Source organism: Pseudophryne corroboree, chromosome 2, assembly GCF_028390025.1.
Source record: "Pseudophryne corroboree isolate aPseCor3 chromosome 2, aPseCor3.hap2, whole genome shotgun sequence".
In the NCBI taxonomy this organism is placed as follows: domain Eukaryota; kingdom Metazoa; phylum Chordata; class Amphibia; order Anura; family Myobatrachidae; genus Pseudophryne; species Pseudophryne corroboree.
This window is the reverse complement of record NC_086445.1, coordinates 441,657,696-441,677,564: the sequence shown is the minus strand read 5'-3', so window position 1 is coordinate 441,677,564 and position 19,869 is coordinate 441,657,696. Positions and strand designations below refer to the sequence as shown.

Below are 19,869 nucleotides of genomic sequence, written 5' to 3'. Positions count from 1 at the left end.
AAAATAAATATGAAGAATATAGCAGGATACGGTTTCCCAAAAAAGAATAACAAATTTATTTATACAATTTAGAATAAAATACAGGGATAAAAAATGGATATAAAAGCTGGATAGTAGGAGCAATAAAAAAATATAAAAAAGATTATATATGAAAGTAAATGCAGTTGTGCTAGAACCCTAAAACACCTAAAATCAGTAAAAACAATTTTCTACTGATAAAAGTATGTAAAAAATAAACAATGATGCTTATCTTTGAGAATGGAGGGTCAGTGGAGGTGTACCCAACGCGTTTCGTCCTCAGACTTCATCAAGGGGTATATATATAATTCCAGGACGGCTGGAGTCAGAAAGTCTGACTTGCTGTTTATATTGTAGGCACCCAAAAAGCTGGGTGCTCCTGCTTTTAAGCAGACTATTGCTCGTTGGATTTGTAGTAAAATTCAGCTTGCACATTCTGTGGCAGGCCTGCCACAGCCAAAATCTGTAAATGCCCATTCCACAAGGAAGGTGGGCTCATCTTGGGCGGCTGCCCGAGGGGTCTCGGCTTTACAACTTTGCCGAGCAGCTACTTGGTCAGGGGCAAACACGTTTGCTAAATTCTACAAATTTGATACCCTGGCTGAGGAGGACCTGGAGTTCTCTCATTCGGTGCTGCAGAGTCATCCGCACTCTCCCGCCCGTTTGGGAGCTTTGGTATAATCCCCATGGTCCTGACGGAGTCCCCAGCATCCACTAGGACGTTAGAGAAAATAAGATTTTACTTACCGATAAATCTATTTCTCATAGTCCGTAGTGGATGCTGGGCGCCCATCCCAAGTGCGGATTGTCTGCATTACTTGTACATAGTTATTGTTACAAAAAAATCGGGTTATTATTGTTGTGAGCCATCTTTTTTAGAGGCTACTTCATTGTTATCATACTGTTAACTGGGTTCAAATCACAAGTTGTACGGTGTGATTGGTGTGGCTGGTATGAGTCTTACCCGGGATTCAAGATCCTTCCTTATTGTGTACGCTCGTCCGGGCACAGTACCTAACTGAGGCTTGGAGGAGGGTCATAGGGGGAGGAGCCAGTACACGCCATGTGATCCTAAAAGCTTGCTTTTGTGCCCTGTCTCCTGCGGAGCCGCTATTCCCCATGGTCCTGACGGAGTCCCCAGCATCCACTACGGACTATGAGAAATAGATTTATCGGTAAGTAAAATCTTATTTTTAAGTTTTTGTGGTGTACAATTTTTACTTTTAGAACATGGACCCCCATTTAGTGTACCATGTCAACCAATAGTGGTAGACTAATAGACTGTCGAGCTAGTTACTATCTACCTAAAGACCGGATACCATTAGGGCCATGGTCTGAATCAAACCCATAACTTCAGTAGTGTGAGGCAGTAATGCTAACCATTACACCATCCGTACTGCCCAAAAGTCGTTGATCAGTTAATTGTCTTAATTAACAAATACAATGGGGTCGATTCAGTTAGCCTCAAGGGGAGCTTAGTTACAGTTGTATTGTCATGGCTTTTTTGTACCCAGCCCTATGTGGCTGCAAAACAAAATCTGCAAGTCCGGAGTTACTGTTGCTTGTGCCGCGAGGGTGCTTGCAGGTATTTGTATTAACCTATTAGTATCCATATACAGTTGATAATACAATGGCTGTAAAGGTGCACAAAACCAGGTTGTAATACGCCTCATTTAATTTTCACTACCAAATGTACACAGTAACAAACCGATTCGGGTTTTATGGGCTAACTTGCTGGTCTTTAGTTTATACAGGGCCTATTTTTAGATACCAATTTCCAGGCTACAGTATTTTTTTGAGTGTCTTTCACTGTACTTTCTTATTTGCATAGATCTTTAGTCTTTAGTCATGAAATCCTCCCACCAAGTGAAGTTTATACCAGTGTGGAATATGTATACAGTATATGTGTACAGCTTTTGTGGTTAAACTGACTATACATATTCCACACATGCATTTTGTTGTACTAAAGCTAACAAATAAGGCACAGTGTCTACACAATCTGTTTACACTTAAGAATAGTGAACAAACAGCAGTCTGCAAACGTGCAGTCAAAGACAAATACCTGTTCCAACCAGATCTATTGCTGGTAAGGATATTACGCCATTATTTTGTACTTTGAAAATCGTATCATATATTTTTAAGGTGGGATGGCACAAAGAATGCACTTACAGAGTGTTATTCTAAGAGACTTTATAGCCTAAGCTATAATGTAACCAATCATAATACAGTACTTGACTTCAATCAGGAAACTTGTTCACCAATGGACTTTGTGTTTCTAGTATAAATATTGTCCTCTTATGTGGGGGACAGTGACTCTCACACACAATCTTTAGTTTTCAGGGTAATGGTGTCTTGTCATGTATGTGAGGATCAAGGTCCTCAAGTGACTGCTAATGCCTGCATTGCCCGATTTGTATGCCCGATTTGTTGTGCCTGATGTCACAACTGGGCAGACATTTGAGATGTCTGTCACCGGTCGTCCCTGCTTCAAGTGTACCGACCACCCGTACACAGCCAGACGGCCCGATATATCTCAAATTCATCGCCATCAGTTGTGCCGCACATCTGACTCAGTGGGGGAGATTCAAGTGTTTGAAAAGTCAGTTGGGAGTCTGACAGGAAAAAACGGACACCCAACCGACTTTTCAAACATTTGAATTCCACCCATTATGTCTGTGAACGGCCGATATATCAGCCAGTGTGTGCCCATCATAAATGTTCTCTAGGGCATTGCAGATATTTACCTTACTTGATACACAAACACCGATTTGCATATAAAACGCATGACTGAACTCTCTTTTCTAGAATTTTTCTGGGGTCATATTAGTTATATTGCAACACTTATGAACGAAGTCATAGAAAAGTTCATGTTCATTATATATTTCCCAGACAATGTAATTATTTGCTTTAGCCAACAGTCACAATTTTCTTGTCAGAAATATATTAAGTACACAACCTACCCCATCTTAATAGTGACAAAGCTGTAATGTCAGAAATGAATGCGTTTGAGGATTGTACTCATAATACATTTTATCTTCTTTCTACCTCACCAATCTTAGATACACCACGAATATCATCCCCTCAGCAACATCCGCACTTGCGTAAAGTATCTGTTTCTGAGTCAAATGTGCTCTTGGATGAGGAGGTCCTAACGGATCCGAAAACCCAAGCCCTGCTGCTGACTGTCCTTGTAAGAAACTTGATGTCCCTTACCTTTTTGTATTTTTGTGCTGTCTTTTGTTGTCTTTAACAGTTTTTTCTTTTAAATCTTTCTTTGGTAAGGGGAGTAAAATGCTACAGTTAAATGTGTGGAATGTTTTAGTTATTGTTAAAGTAGAGTTTCCCAAACTCCACCATTACAGTCCAGGTTTTAAGGATATCCATACTTGAGCACAGGTGACTTAAATAGTACCTTAATTAGTCAAATAGATACCCATCTGGACTTAAGCATGGATTATCTTTAAAACCTGTACTGTAATGGCAGAGTTTGGGAAACTCTGTGTAAGTGTGTTACATATGGGGTATTAAGCGTTTTGGAAGTGCTGCACGTGACAGCTGTGATTATGCTTATTAAGTGTTGGGGTTTTCTTACGTTATGCAACAGTGACTTAAGGTGCACACCTGTACGATTTTACTTACCATGTGACAGGCATTGCCATTTTATGAATGATGATGAAATGATCATGATTTATATCTGATTTCCAGTGTACACACTACTGAATTGTTATTCCTATATGAAAGATTATAGGCGTGATGTAATAGCATCCCAGGTTGCCGGAGGTACAGATTGTCGGCGGACATTTTTTTTAAAGCTGCATATGTCCTAAAGATTGTCAGAGGATTGTTATAAATGAACTTTCTTGCAGAAATGTCGGGCAGATCATGTACGTACTACAAAATGTGCATGATCATTGTTTTGTTGTATAACAGGCCATATCAGGTGAGCAGATATGATTGGTTTTTAATTGATCGATCCCTGGGTGCTGTGTACACACTGTGCATTAATCAGGCCGAATGGACAAAAATCAACTGCTAGCCCCGTTATTGCACAGTAGCTAGACAAAAAGTTAGAGGATGGTGCTGCACACATCAGCCAAAATATCAATAAAATATCAAAATACCCCTACTGTAGTATATTGAATTTATTAAGAAAGCACACATACATGTGTATTAAACAAAACAATATAATTAAATTTCTCTAACATCCATAAGGGATATTGGGGAAAACTAGTACGATGGGGTATAGACGGGGTCCAAAGGAGCCAGTGCACTTTAAATTTCTTCAGCTGGGTGTGCTGGCTCCTCCCATCTATGCCCCCTCCCAGAGGTAGTTTAGAAAAAAGTGCCCTCAGGAGAGGATGCACACTCTGCAGCTCCAGAGAGTTTTCTTCAGTTTCTTTTAAATCTTTTATTTTTTTCGGTATGCTGTTTGGGCAACAGCATACCTGCGCCGTGGGAGTTGGGGGGGGGGGTCACCGGCCTTGCGAGGTGCAGAGCCGCTTCCCCGCTTCAGGACCACCTGAGGGGCTGTTTGTTCAGAGGGGCACTGCGCCTTAGCTGTCACTGCCGCAGCACGCTGCACGCCCCTAACGCTGCCTGAAGGGGACATCGGTTCAAAGTGCGGCTGATCACAGGCGCGACGTACTGGACCCTCCCTGGGGAGTCCCACTAGGGTCCCCCGTGAGTACACTGGCTCAAACAGGCTTAACTAAGCACTTGTGTGATGTTTTAAGCTTATTGGAGACTTTGCCAGTATAAATAATATGTATAGCTCCGGCGCCATTGGAGGGGGCGGAGCTTCCTTAGATCGGGACCAGCTGTGTTTTGGCGCCTTCCTCTGCTTACAGCAGCCATCAGCAGTACACATCGCTTCCTGCCTCACAGACATGCTGGAAACTGGTACAGGGTGTAGCTAAGGGGGAGAGCCACTTGCGTACACTATTCTGAGCCTACTTAGGACTGTATTTATTGGTGTTATTGTGATTACAGAGCTGACAGTCTCACTGGGGCTGTGCTGGTATTTCTACCTCTTTGTGTGTCTCCTCTAACATACAGTAGAAAAAGCAGGCTTGCATTATAACTGTCTGTGTGTAAGTGTATGTGTTTGTACTTACTGTGAATAATATACTGCACAAGCTGTGCAGTATCTGTCGCACCAGATTCTCTCCATTATCTATTGACTCTGTTTTCCTGTGAGCAATGTAGTCAATCTTCACAAATTAGTGAAGAGGCTGTGGGAGAGGGTACAGAGCCCCACTGGTTAGGGTTTTTTAAAACTATGATGTCAGATATGTCATCCCAGCTCACTGCTAAATGTGCAGAAGACTCAGCTACTACAACAAGCTGTTGCAGATTTAGCTGCTAGGACTGATGCACAGCCCCCCTCTCTCATACAGGTCCCCAGAAGCTTGGTTTACCTGATCTGCTCTCTGATACAGATGATGATGTCCAGGATGATGGGGATGACCCAGACCCTGTTAGTGGGGATCCCTATTCTACTCAGGGTATTGAACCCCTCATTTTGGCTATAAGGGATGTGCTTCTAAACAGCAGTCGTTTTTCTTTGTACAAAATAAGCCCAATGTCACTTTCCCTGAATCTCCAGAGTTAGATGACTTACTCAAACAGGCCTGGAAAAATCCAGACAAGAAATTCCAAGTGTCCAAAAAGTTTTAGCGCACTTTCCCATTTGCTTCTCAAGGTAGAAAATTTTGGGAGGATGTTCCGTCTCTCGCCTGTCTAAGAAGGCGATGCTGCCTACCCCGGGCTCCTTCACTATAAAGGATCCGGGGGATAGAACGATAGACTACCCTAAAATCTATATACACTGCAGCCGGCCTTTCACAAAGACCGGTCATTGTGGTTTGCTGGATGACCCATGCCATTCATTCTTGGGCCACGTAAATTCAGGGGGGCCTCTCGGAGGATATGCCCTTAGTTACCATGGTTACCCTTCTAAAACACATTCAGGACACTACCCGTGTCCTCTGTGATTCCCTCAAGGAGATAGGGAACATAAATGCTTGGACGACAGCCATGGCGGTGTCGGCGCACAGGGCCTTGTGGTTGCGTCAGTGGATTGTGGATGCAGAATCCAAACGTAATGTGGAGTCCCTCCCCTTTTCTGGGCAATGGCTTTTTGGGGTTGAGTGGGATGCTTCGATTTCCAAGGTTACTGCCGCCGGCGAGACGTTCCTATCCGGGACCGTCTGTCCAGTCCTTTCGGTCTTGCACATTTCGATCAAAGGCCAGAGGTGCCTCAAATGCTGCTAGAGGTACCAGAGGTAAGCCCAGGAAACCTGCTAGTACCAGTTCTCAGGAACAGTCCACCAGTTCTGCTTCCACTAAAGCCTCAGCATGACGGTGCCCACCCACCCCGAGGGAATCTCAAGGTCGGAGCTCGACTGCATCACTTCAGCCGCGTCTGGGTCAGGGAGCTCGTTTCTCAAGGCTGCAAGCTGGTGTTCGACAGTACTTCCCCCCCCCCCTCTTCCCCCCACGATTTTTCAAATCAAGCTTACCAGCTTTAAAGGATATGCAAGTTATATTACAACAGGCTATCCAAAAATTGGTCCAGTTCCACGTCGCTGTTCCAGTATCTCTACCGCAGCGCGGCAAGGGGTTTTACTCAAACCTGTTTGTGGTGCCGAAGCCAGACTGTTCGTTCAGACCCATTCTGGATCTGAAATCCTTGAATCCTTATTTAAAGGTGTTCAAGGTGGAGTTCCTGCGTGCAGTGATTTCGGGCCTGGAAGAACAGGAATTTCTGGTCTCCTTGGATATCAAGGACGCCTATCTCCATATTCCAATTTGGCCTCCTCATCAGGCGTATCTGCGGTTTGCCCTGCTGGACGATCACTTCCAATTCCAGGCACTATCCTTCGGCCTGTCAACAGCCCCGAGGGTATTTACGAAGGTGATATCGGAGATGATGCTTTAACTCCGGATCCAAGGGATCAATGTGGTGCCTTATGTAGACGATCTTCTGATAAAGGCAAGATCCAGGGAACTTTTATTGCTCCATATCGACCGAACCATCCGTCTTCTGTCCGACCATGGGTGGATCCTCAACTTACAGAAGTCCCACTTGTAGCCAACTCAGAGGCTCCTGTTCCTGGGGATGTTGCTGGATGCTGTGGCACAGAAGCTGTTTCTACCAGAGGACAAGGCGACAACACTTCAAGAGATGGTCCGCATGGTACTCCGCCCTACTTGGGTGTCCATCTCTGCATAGGATTGTTGGGAAGATGGTTGCCTCCTACGGGGCAATCCAGTTTGGGAGGTTCCATGCCTGAACGTTTCAGTTGGATCTCCTGAGCAAGTGGTCTGGATCACATCTCCAGATGCACCAGATGATTTGGCTGTCACCTCATGCCAGGATTTCCCTCCTGTGGTGGCTTCAGTCCTCCAATCTCCTGGAGGGCAGGAGTTTTGGGATTCAGGATTGGACCCTCCTCATGGCGGATGTGAGTCTGCGAGGATGGGGAGCTGTCACCCAAGGGGCTCCATTCCAGGGCAGGTGGCCATCCCACGAAAGCCTCCTTCCAATCAACATTCTGGAACTTCGGGCAATCTACAATGCTCAAAGAACAAGCGATCCAGGTACAGTCGGACAGCGCCACAGCGGTGGCGTATATCAATCGACAAGGAGGGACAAAAAGCTGAGCATGCATGCGAGAGGTATCAAAGATACTCCTCTGGGTGGAAAGAAATGCAAGAGCCATGTCAACAATCTTCATTCCAGGTGTGGACAACTGGGAGGCGGACTTCCTAAGTCGTCACGATCTCCACCCGGCGGAGTGGGGGCTTCATTATCTGGTGTTCCAGCAGATCGACCGGTGGGTTTGCCCACAATTAGACATGATGGCTTCTCGTCTCAACAAGAAACTTCCCTGGTATTGCTCACGGACCAGGGACGCTCAGGCGAGGGCAGTGGACGCACTGGCGTTGCCTTGGCCGTACCGGCTGGTATACCGGTTTCCTCCGATCACATTGCTCCCAAAGGTGCTAAAGTGGTTCAGGAATCGAGGTGTCCAAGCAGTCCATTGCTCGTTGGATTAGGCTTACTATCCAACAGGCCTATGTGTCGGCAGCCTTACCTGTTCCTAAGTCTCTGAAGGCCCACTCTACAAGATCAGTGGGCTCTTCCTGGGCAGCTGCCCGTGGAGTCTCAGTCTTGCAACTATGCCGAGCTGCTACCTGGTCGGGGAAGAACACCTTTGTGAAGTTCTACAGGTTTGATACCCTGGCCAAAGAGAATACCCAGTTTGGGCAGGCGGTGCTGCAGCAGTCTCCGCACATTCTGGAAGCTTTGGGACGTCCCCATCGTACTAGTTTTCCCCAATATCCCTTATGGATGCTGTAGAAAATAGGATTTTAATACCTACCGGTAAATCCTTTTCTCGTAGTCCATAAGGGATATTGTGCTCCCGCCTCAGTGCGTTGACTTTTCTGCAGGTTCTTGTTCTATAGTTACCTGTTTAGCTGTTCCTGTTGTTGTTGTTGCCAGCCGTTGCTGGTTGTTATATGTCACGCTCTGAATATAGGCATGCCGCATATCATTTTAATCAGCAGAATCTGTTTGTGCATCCTATAACCATTTCAATAAAAAAACAACACGCCCGACGTTAGCAGAGCTGCCCGGGAGCTGCCGGCCAACTCACTGCAGGTATCTCCTGCTGCATGGCGTATTGAGGCAAGATGTATGTACATATATACACACCCACACTATTGCTGCCTGAGGGATCCAGGAGCAAGAGGATATTGATGGGAGCTAGGCAGGGTCACACTTTCTTTTTCATCCACTAGGGGTCACTGGAGTACTCTTGTGATATGGACGGGGCATTTGTAGGGATAGGCACATTTCAATATTTAAATTAGTAACCCACCACCCCCTCCATACTCCCAATACACCTCACTGTTTTTTCTGTGCCTCAGCTGGGAAGGCACACGTGGAGAGTTCTCCACACTTTCTTTTTTCACACAAATCAATCTCAAAACTTTATTGGGTGAAAAATATTGCCACATTATTTATTTATTTATTTATTTATTTATTAATTAGTCAATCTTTATATTTAATATACTTCGCTACATTCACATGTCTCTCACCCCCACTCTATGAACAATGAAGACTAGCAATGGTCAAGAAGTGTTTAAATTATGAGACTATAGGAGGGTGACACCAATTTATTTATTATATAGAATTTATCTATTACTCATTTCTATACTTTCAGGAAAACAGATTACTAATCTATCAATAATTTCTTAAGAATATATAAATAAAAGTTAAGTTTTAAATATTTCATTTGAACATTTAACAAAAGAGTGCGCCACACACTAAGTCTCTACAGGTGTAAAACACACTAGTGGTTTTCACCAACCTCCCCTATGCACTGCAGTGAGACTCAGCCTGCAGGACACGAACTGCCCATCTTTGATTAGCAGAAGCAGCCAGCTGGATCCCCAACAAGCAGCATAAGATTTCTGCAGGACAGCCCTGTCACAATCACACGGGCCACCTTCTCCAAGCTGACGCTGAGTGTGACTGCACCTAGCATGGTGGTAAAGGAAGTGGAAGAGGAAGTGCTGGGAAACTGTGCAGTGAGGGCTAATGAAGCCTTCTTCGCCGTCATAAGTAACAGTCTTACTCAATGCTGGCATTTGAACCCCGCGCCTGGGCTGGACGCTGCCAGGCAGTGGGGAGGGTGGTAGGTTGCAGTGTGAGCAGGGGGAGGCTCCAGCGTCCCCATTGGTTACCACACGGACTTGCTTTGCTGTTAGAGCAGCGTTGGGTCCTAGTGCCTGCCGGCTCTTTTATCAAATCTGACTGACGGAAATAGCAGTAGTGCTGCTGCTGTTCTCCTTTTGAAAAAAAAGAAGTCAGATACGACAGGGGGGGCACGGGCCAGAGTGCCCCCCAGAAACCCCCCTCCCCCTGGATCCGCCTATCGGTGTAATATAGTATTATGGGTACTGTTATGGAAAACTACTGAGGAGGAAGGGATCCAGGAGTCATGATTTCAAGTGACTTAAAGGCAAGAAAGCAATGCAACAAAGCAGTGAGAAAGGCAAGTCAGAAGCTTGGTTGCATGGCCTACATCACAAAACTTACCTGGAAAGACTAAAAGAAGGGAAGCGGGGCATGATAGAAACTAAAGGGTTTTAACAAAGTACAGGAGGAAAAAATTCTTCAAATCAAGTATTACAACTCAAGAACATTCACTGAAACTGGGGGGAGGCAGGTTCAGGAGAAATTCAAGAAAAAGTGACATCACGGAAAGGGAAGTGGAATAGCCTCCCATCAGAGGTGGTAGAGGCTAAGACCAGTACTATAGAGCTATTTCAAGATGCTTGGGATAGGAATATATGAATATCCTTACAATAAAACTGGTTAAAAAATGGTTGATATTACCTAAAGATTACCTAAAGGATAAATTACCCAAAGGATAAAAGGGAGGCATCCAAGTTCAGGATTCCACCGCCCGGAAACCCCACTCGAGTGGTGGTCCACTCCACCACCCGAGGGGGAATATAACCTTGTGGCGACCAGAAGTCCTCACCGGGCCCGAAGCCTGCTCGCCGCCAGTATTCCGTCTGTCTCCTGACCACTGGGATCCCGACAGCCGGGATATCATACTGAATTCGGCTAAAAAGGGGCAGACTAGATTGGCCAAGTGGTTCTTATCTGCCGTCAAGCTCTATGTTTCTATCTATTTAAGGCTATTATCCACCGTGTGTCACAAGTTGATATGTTTATTGAAGGACAATATTGATCTTGAGACTGTGGTGATGAATATATTGTACAGTACATTGTTTTGACCACATTCCCAGGAGTGTCATTGATATTTTATGATTGTATAGTTTTGTCTAATACACATTTATGTGTGCTTTCTTAATAAATTCAATATACTGTACAATATTCAATTGGTGTTGTGGCTGATGTGTGTATCTTATCTGTGAGAGAAGTGTCAATTCTCCTAGCAGCTGTGCAGCAGCTATTTACATCTAACCTATTGGGACATTTATTGCAGTTTGGCACCAGGATTATATTTCTTGTTTATTAGTACAGCGAGTACCTACAGTAGCCTTATTTCTCCAGTAATTAACATTTGTATCAGGTTAAATCTTTGTATGTTCTTGTTTCCTCAGGCTACACTTGTAAAATACACTACAGATGAGTTTGATCAACGCATCCTTTACGAGTATTTGGCTGAAGCCAGTGTTGTCTTCCCTAAAGTGTTTCCGGTGGTGTAAGTACCTCAGATGTTTTGTTATAACTGGTATAAAACTGATGATTTAAAGAAGGGGTTCTTATCTCCGATCCTCAAGTACCATAGAGAGGTCATGTTTTGTGGATTTCATTAGTGATGCTCAGGTGGGATTAGGTATGCTTGTCCGGCGCTGGAGATCCCGGGGGTCAGCATACCGACCGTGGGATCCCATCAGCAGATTGCTGGCAGGGGGCAACGCAACGAAGCCCCATGCGGGTACGCTGTGCTCGACCCTGGTTCTATTTTTACTCTACGGGCGTCGTGGACACCCATGAGTGGGAATAGTCCCTTCTAGTCAGCATTTAGAGGGTTCAGGATGTAGCCGTTGGTATGGGATATGGTCATTAGGTCGCCCACACTTGCGTCTACAGTCATTAGGTCGACCACTATTGGTCGACATGCATTAGGTCGACATGGTCATTTGGTCAACATGAACAAGGACGACATAAGTTGTTTTTTTTTCTTCATTTTTTTGAACTTTTTCATACTTTGCGATCCACGTGGACTACGATTGGGAATAGTAACCTGTGCCGAGCGAGGCACCTAGCCCGAAGCATTGTCGAGCGAAGACGGTGCACTAATTGGGGTTCCCCGTCACTTTACAAAGAAAACGACACCAAAAAAAAGGTGAAAAAAACCCACGTCGACCTTTTTCCATGTCGACCGTGTTCGTGTTGACCTAATGACCATGTCGACCTAGTGTCCGTGTCGACCTAATGCATGTCGACCAATAGTGGTCGACCTAATGACTGATCTAAGTGTGGTCGGCCTAATGACCCATACCCGTTGGTATTGTCATTAGGTCGGGACATAACCTCACCTGAAGGGACGTAGTTATCTATTTTGCTGGGTCAGTATTTATCCCACCTTCTTCCACATACAGAAATCCTCAAAACATGACATGTTGGGAGAACATGAGATTTGTGGTTGAGAACCCCTGATTTAAAGTACAGATGTGTCCTCATATACCTATCCTCAATACGCCATGTGTCGCAAGATGCCTGGTGTGAGTGAGACGAGTCTCTTGCATAAACATGCGTTTTAATCACAGTGCTTGGAAAAAGACCATTTCACGAGAATGCAGTAGTTTATATACATACATACAACACTTTTTATATCCATGCACGACGGAGTCTTAAATTGTATATAAAGAATAACGGAACTTGAGGCCACTGCATCGTACAACACTTGGCGCAAACCAAGTCGCATGGGATCTGGTGAGTCAAGAAGGGATGATTAATGCAACTGCTTCAATAGCGTATGAGGACACATCTGTATGCCAGTGACTTTAAAAATTAATGATACCTACCCAGATAGATCACACCTTTAAAACATGAGAAGTTGATGTACATAACTACACACTAGTTTACCTGTTGCATCTTCATATGGCCAGGTGAACAAAAGCACCTTTGCTAGTCTTCTTACAAAGTGTCAGTAAAAAATAAAGCCCACAGACACTAATCTAACACTATATCTGAAAAGATAGTTGTTCTTAAGGGGGTACACATGGAGAGATCCGTGCTTAATTTCTAAGCAATCTTACTAGATTGCTTTGAAATTAAGCACGGTTCTCTCCGCGTGTATGCCCATCGCAATAGCGATTCTCGGCCCTCACGCCGCTATCGCCGGTTTTAGATTGTGCCTGCATGCAGGCACAATCTAGTCAGGTCGCTCACTTCACTGCTGTGTGAAGTGAGTGGCCCCCCCTCGCTCAGTACACATTGCGGTGAGTGCTGAGCGGGGGGAGAGATGTGTGTTGAGCGGTCTGTGCTAGATCGCTCAGCACACATTTCTAAGTATGTACCCCCCTTTACAGTGCTGAAGTTGTATTTTGCAGGATTGGAAAAGAAAGTCCTCTTAATCATTATGACATTTCAGTGAAATGGCGAACTCTAGACATTGTAATAATGTCAGCATTTCCAGGAGGGTCAGGGACAGAATTGGCAGAAAACCATCACATAAACATAGTCCGTGTCCATATTATCATATCGGCATAATGGATGTCTAACATATGTAACAGCAGTCTGACAAACTGTATTTGACTCGTTTTTAAATATTTGTGTAGGTTTGTAATTTCTCTGAAATATTATTGCATTATGTTGAATACTTGTATTAGTTTTAACTATGTAAAATATGTAATGATCTATTGTGTTTCTTTTGTTTAGACACAATTTATTGGACTCTAAGATCAACACCCTTTTATCATTGTGTCAGGATCCAAATTTATTGAATCCGATACATGGGATAGTGCAAAGTGTGGTGTACCATGAAGAGTCTCCTCCACAGTACCAGCCATCTTACTTACAGAGTAAGTTACTTCATGTATCTCATGAGTTGCTGTGTCTAAACCGATCCTGGTCCATTTTTATTGGTTTATAAATTTATATAAGCTTTCAACCATTGTAAGTGTCTAATGAATGTTCTTAAAATCCAATGAGCTTTGATAGTCTGTAAGCAAAACCTAACCCTGTACACACTTTGACACAGCACGTCTTGGCCTCAACATTTCTTGCAGCTACAAAAGCATTACTGCTTTGTAATCTATATGTGCAGTATATATATATATATATATATATATATATATATATATATATATATATGTGTGTGTATATATATATATATATATATATGTATGTATGTATGTATGTTCTTCATAGGCTCGTACGTGGTTGATGGATTTGGTCCAAACTTGGTACACATACCCTTCATTATCCAACTTAAAATACTGGCAGGGTTGAAATAAAAAAAAAAAATCTACCCCTGTTGGGGACAGGGCCATATTTCTTACAAATAAATTGGTATGTTTGTTTTTCCAGTTATGCATTCGTGCACTCCTGCACTGATTGGGATGAATCCAACGCTAGGTTGTCTAGTAGTATCCTGGCAGGTTTTAGTGGGGTAAGGGTCCCTGTCTGACCTCATGGCGGAATGCTCTAGGCAGAACTTTAACACAAGGAGCCTGTTCTGAGCCTTCTACTGGATGGATTTGAAAGAAAACTTCACTGAGTAGTAACATTGGATCCCTGAAGACATACAATAGGTTTGGGGTCCCGATCGGACCTCCCATTGGTGTACACAGGCCAAAACTTTAACCCGAAGACCCTGTTCTGGGCTTTTCCACTGGATGGATTTGGAAGAAAACTTCACAGAGTGGTAATATTGGATTCCAGAAGACATACCAGAGGGTTGGGGTACCGGCCAAACCTCCCATTGGTGTACACTGGCCAAAACTTTTACCCAGGGAGCCTGTTCTGGGCCTTCCACTGGATGGATATGGAAAAAAACTTCAGAGTGGTAACATTGCATCCCACAAAACATACTAGGGGGTTGGGGTCAGTCACACCTTACCGCGGAATGCGCAGGACAGAACTTTGACCCAGGGAGCCTTTTCTGGGCCTTCCACTGGATGGATTTGGCAGAAAATTTCACAGAATGGTAACATTGGATCCCAGATGACATACTAGGGCGTTGTAGTCCCGGCCGGGCCTCCCGTTGGTGTTCGCTGGGCAAAACTTTAACTTGAGACGCCTGTTTTGGATCTATGTACTAAGACTCTTGGAGAGAGATAAAGTGGACAGAGATAAGTGCCAGCCAATCAGAGCCAATTTTTGTTTTTTGCTGGGCTCTGCTGGAGTGGTGGCGGGCTATGGCGCTTGTGCACTTCCACTGCTGCTCCTGCCCCTGGTTCTCCAGGCTCCCAGAGAGGGATCTTTGCGTACCATGAGCTGGCCGCAGGTGGTCAAGACCGTACTCCAAGCACCGCGGCTAGAGTTAGCATACCGCCGGCATAGGGTTGGGTGACTGGTATGCAGTGGGCAGGGGGGACTGCTACAGGTAAGCCCTGTACTGACAGTGTAACTGAGGGCAGGCTCAGGCCACTGAGGTTGGGTTAGAAATTTTCTAAGCAGCTTTCTCCTTGTGTATTGATCTTTTGTGCTGCTTGTGTGTATTATTATAGCAGTACTTATTATCAGCTGCCAACTCTCTATGTACTCTATATCTTGCTTATTAGTTTTCATGTTCACGCACAATGCTCTCCATGTTAATAGATTGGGTACTGAATTTTCTCTAACGTCCTAGTGGATGCTGGGGACTCCGTCAGGACCATGGGGAATAGCGGCTCCGCAGGAGACAGGGCACAAAATTAAAAGTTTGACCACTAGGTGGTGTGCACTGGCTCCTCCCCCTATGACCCTCCTCCAAGCCTCAGTTAAGATTTTGTGCCCGAACAAGAAGGGTGCAATCTGGGTGGCTCTCCTGAGCTGCTTAGAGTAAAAGTTTAAATAGGTTTTTCTCTATCGTCCTAGTGGATGCTGGGGTTCCTGAAAGGACCATGGGGGAATAGCGGCTCCGCAGGAGACAGGGCACAAAAAGTAAAGCTTTAGGATCAGGTGGTGTGCACTGGCTCCTCCCCCTATGACCCTCCTCCAAGCCTCAGTTAGATTTTTGTGCCCGGCCGAGAAGGGTGCAATCTAGGTGGCTCTCCTAAAGAGCTGCTTAGAAAAGTTTAGCTTAGGTTTTTTATTTTACAGTGAGTCCTGCTGGCAACAGGATCACTGCAACGAGGGACTTAGGGGAGAAGAAGTGAACTCACCTGCGTGCAGGATGGATTGGCTTCTTTGGCTACTGGACATTAGCTCCAGAGGGACGATCACAGGTACAGCCTGGATGGTCACCGGAGCCTCGCCGCCGGCCCCCTTGCAGATGCTGAAAAGAGTAGAAGGTCCAGAATCGGCGGCAGAAGACTCCTCAGTCTTCTTAAGGTAGCGCACAGCACTGCAGCTGTGCGCCATTGCTCTCAGCACACTTCACACGGCAGTCACTGAGGGTGCAGGGCGCTGGGAGGGGGGCGCCCTGGGAGGCAATGTAAACCTATTTTTTGGCAAAAAATACCTCACATATATCCTCCGGGGGCTATATGGAGATATTTAACCCCTGCCAGAATCCGTTGAAGAGCGGGAGACGAGCCCGCCGAAAAAGGGGCGGGGCCTATCTCCTCAGCACACAGCGCCATTTTCCCTCACAGAAAGGCTGGAGGGAAGGCTCCCAGGCTCTCCCCTGCACTGCACTACAGAAACAGGGTTAAAACAGAGAGGGGGGGGGGCACTAATTTGGCGTTAGAAATATATAAAAAGATGCTATAAGGGAAAACACTTATATAAGGTTGTCCCTATATAATTATAGCGTTTTTTGGTGTGTGCTGGCAAACTCTCCCTCTGTCTCTCCAAAGGGCTAGTGGGTCCTGTCCTCTATCGGAGCATTCCCTGTGTGTGTGCTGTGTGTCGGTACGTGTGTGTCGACATGTATGAGGACGATGTTGGTGAGGAGGCGGAGCAATTGCCTGTAATGGTGATGTCACTCTCTAGGGAGTCGACACCGGAATGGATGGCTTATTTAGGGAATTACGTGATAATGTCAACACGCTGCAAGGTCGGTTGACGACATGAGACGGCCGACAAACAATTAGTACCGGTCCAGACGTCTCAAAAACACCGTCAGGGGTTTTAAAACGCCCGTTTACCTTAGTCGGTCGACACAGACACGGACACTGAATCCAGTGTCGACGGTGAATAAACAAACGTATTCCTTATTAGGGCCACACGTTAAGGGCAATGAAGGAGGTGTTACATATTTCTGATACTACAAGTACCACAAAAGAGGGTATTATGTGGGATGTGAAAAAACTACCTGTAGTTTTTCCTGAATCAGATAAATTAAATGCGTGGTTCCCCCCGATAAACACCCCTTAGGGTGGATAAGGCGCTCACACGCTTATCAAAACAAGTGGCGGTACCGTCTATAGATAGGGCCGTCCTCAAGGAGCCAGCTGACAAGAGGCTGGAAAATATCATATAAAAGTATATACACACATACTGGTGTTATACTGCGACCAGCGATCGCCTCAGCCTGGATGTGCAGAGCTGGGGTGGCTTGGTCGGATTCCCTGACTAAAAATATTGATACCCTTGACAGGGACAGTATTTTATTGACTATAGAGCATTTAAAGGATGCATTTCTATATATGCGAGATGCACAGAGGGATATTTGCACTCTGGCATCAAGAGTAAGTGCGATGTCCATATCTGCCAGAAGATGTTTATGGACACGACAGTGGTCAGGTGATGCAGATTCCAAACGGCACAAAATTGCCGTATAAAGGAAGAGGAGTTATTTGGGGTCGGTCCATCGGACCTGGTGGCCACGGCAACTGCTGGAAAATCCACCGTTTTTACCCTAAGTCACATCTCTGCAGAAAAAGACACCGTCTTTTCAGCCTCAGTCCTTTCGTCCCTATAAGAGTCATATTTGCCCAGGGATAGAGGAAAGGGAAGAAGACTGCAGCAGGCAGCCCATTCCCAGGAACAGAAGCCTTCCACCGCTTCTGCCAAGCTCTCAGCATGACGCTGGGACCATACAGGACCCCTGGATCCTACAAGTAGTATCCCAGGGGTACAGATTGGAATGTCGAAACGTTTCCCCCTCGCAGGCTCCTGAAGTCTGCTTTACCAAGGTATCCCTCCGACAAGGAGGCAGTATGGGAAAAAAAAAAAATTCACAAGCTGTATTCCCAGCAGGTGATAATCAAATTACCCCTCCTACAACAAGGAAAGGGGTATTATTCCACACTATATTGTGGTACTGAAGCCAGAAGGCTAGGTGAGACCTATTCTAAATCTAAAAAAATTTGAACACTTACAAAGGTTCAAATCAAGATGGAGTCACTCAGAGCAGTGATAACGAACCAGGAAGAAGGGGACTATATAGTGTCCCGGGACATCAGGGATGCTTACCTCCATGTCCCAAATTTGCCCTTCTCACTAAGGGTACCTCAGGTTCATGGTATAGAACTGTCACTGTCAGTTTCAGACGCTGCCGTTTGGATTGTCCACGGCACCCCGGGTCTTTACCAAGGTAATGGCCGAAATGATGATTCTTCTTCGAAGAAAAGGCGTCTTAATTACCCCTTACTTGGACGATCTCCTGATAAGGGCAAAGTCCAGGGAACGGTTGGAGGTCGGAGTAGCACTATCTCGGATACTGCTACAACAGCACGGATGGATTCTAAATATTCCAAAATCGCAGCTGATCCTGACGACACGTCTGCTGTGCCTAGGGATGATTCTGGACACAGTCCAGAAAAAGGTGTTTCTCCCGGAAGAGAAAGCCAGGGAGTTATCCGAGCTAGTCAAGAACCTCCTAAAACCAGGAAAAGTGTCAGTGCATCATTGCACAAGGGTCCTGGTAAAAATGGTGGCTTCCTACGAAGCAATTCCATTCGGCAGATTTCACGCAAGAACTTTTCAGTGGGATCTGCTGGACAAATGGTCCGGATCGCATCTTCAGATGCATCAGCGGATAACCCTATATCCAAGGACAAGGGTGTCTCTCCTGTGGTGGTTACAGAGTGCTCATCTTCTAGAGGGCCGCAGATTCGGCATTCAGGATTGGATGCTGGTGACCACGGAGGCCAGCCCGAGAGGCTGGGGAGCAGTCACACAAGGAAAAAATTTCCAGGGAGTGTGATCAAGTCTGGAGACTTTTCTCCACATAAATATACTGGAGCTAAGGGTAAATTTATAATGCTCTAAGCTTAGCAAGACCTCTGCTTCAAGGTCAGCCGGTATTGATCCAGTGGGAAAAACATCACGGCAGTCGCCCACGTAAACAGACAGGGCGGCACAAGAAGCAGGAGGGCAATGGCAAAAACTGCAAGGACTTTTCGCTGGGCGGAAAATCATGTGATAGCACTGTCAGCAGTGTTTCATTCCGGGAGTGGAAACTGGGAAGCAGACTTCCTCAGCAGGCACGACCTCCACCCGGGAGAGTGGAAACTTCATCGGGAAGTTTTTCCACATGATTGTGAACCGTTGGGAAATACCAAAGGTGGACATGATGGCGTCCCGTCTGAACAAAAAACGGGACAGGTATTGCGCCAGGTCAAGAGACCCTCAGGCAATAGCTGTGGACGTTCTGGTAACACCGTGGGTGTACCAGTCGGTGTATGTGTTCCCTCCTCTGCTTCTCATACCTAAGGTACTGAGAATTATAAGACGTAGAGGAGTAAGAACTATACTCATGGCTCCGGATTGGCCAAGAAGGACTTGGTACCCTGAACTTCAAGAGATGCTCACAGAGGACTTATGGCCTCTGCCGCTAAGAAGGGACTTGCTTCAGCAAGTACCATGTCTGTTCCAAGACTTACCGCGGCTGCGTTTGACGGCATGGCGTTGGAACGCCGGATCCTAAGGGAAAAAGGCATTCCGGAAGAGGTCATTCCTACCCTGGTCAAAGCCAGGAAGGAGGTGACCGCACAACATTATCACCACATGTGGCGAAAATATGTTGCGTGGTGTGAGGCCAGGAAGGCCCCACGAAGAAATTTCAACTCGGTCGATTCCTGCATTTCCTGCAAACAGGAGTGTCTATGGGCCTCAAATTGGGGCCCATTAAGGTTCAAATTTCGGCCCTGTCGATTTTCTTCCAGAAAGAATTGGCTTCAGTTCCTGAAGTCCAGAAGTTTGTCAAGGGAGTATTGCATATACAACCCCCTTTTGTGCCTCCAGTGGCACTGTGGGATCTC

At 45.6% G+C, this 19,869-nt stretch overlaps 1 protein-coding gene across 9 annotated transcripts in view; it reads left to right on the top strand.

Moving 5' to 3' along the window:
* NF1 (neurofibromin 1) overlaps positions 1–19,869 on the top strand; it is a 738,710-nt gene that overhangs the window by 667,021 nt on the left and 51,820 nt on the right. For all 9 annotated transcript variants that reach the window (XM_063953658.1, XM_063953661.1, XM_063953657.1 and 6 more), the window contains 3 exons: positions 3,078–3,208; positions 11,167–11,267; positions 13,454–13,596. In XM_063953658.1, the coding sequence (XP_063809728.1) occupies positions 3,078–3,208; positions 11,167–11,267; positions 13,454–13,596 (375 nt within the window). The remainder of the gene's footprint in view (positions 1–3,077; positions 3,209–11,166; positions 11,268–13,453; positions 13,597–19,869) is intronic.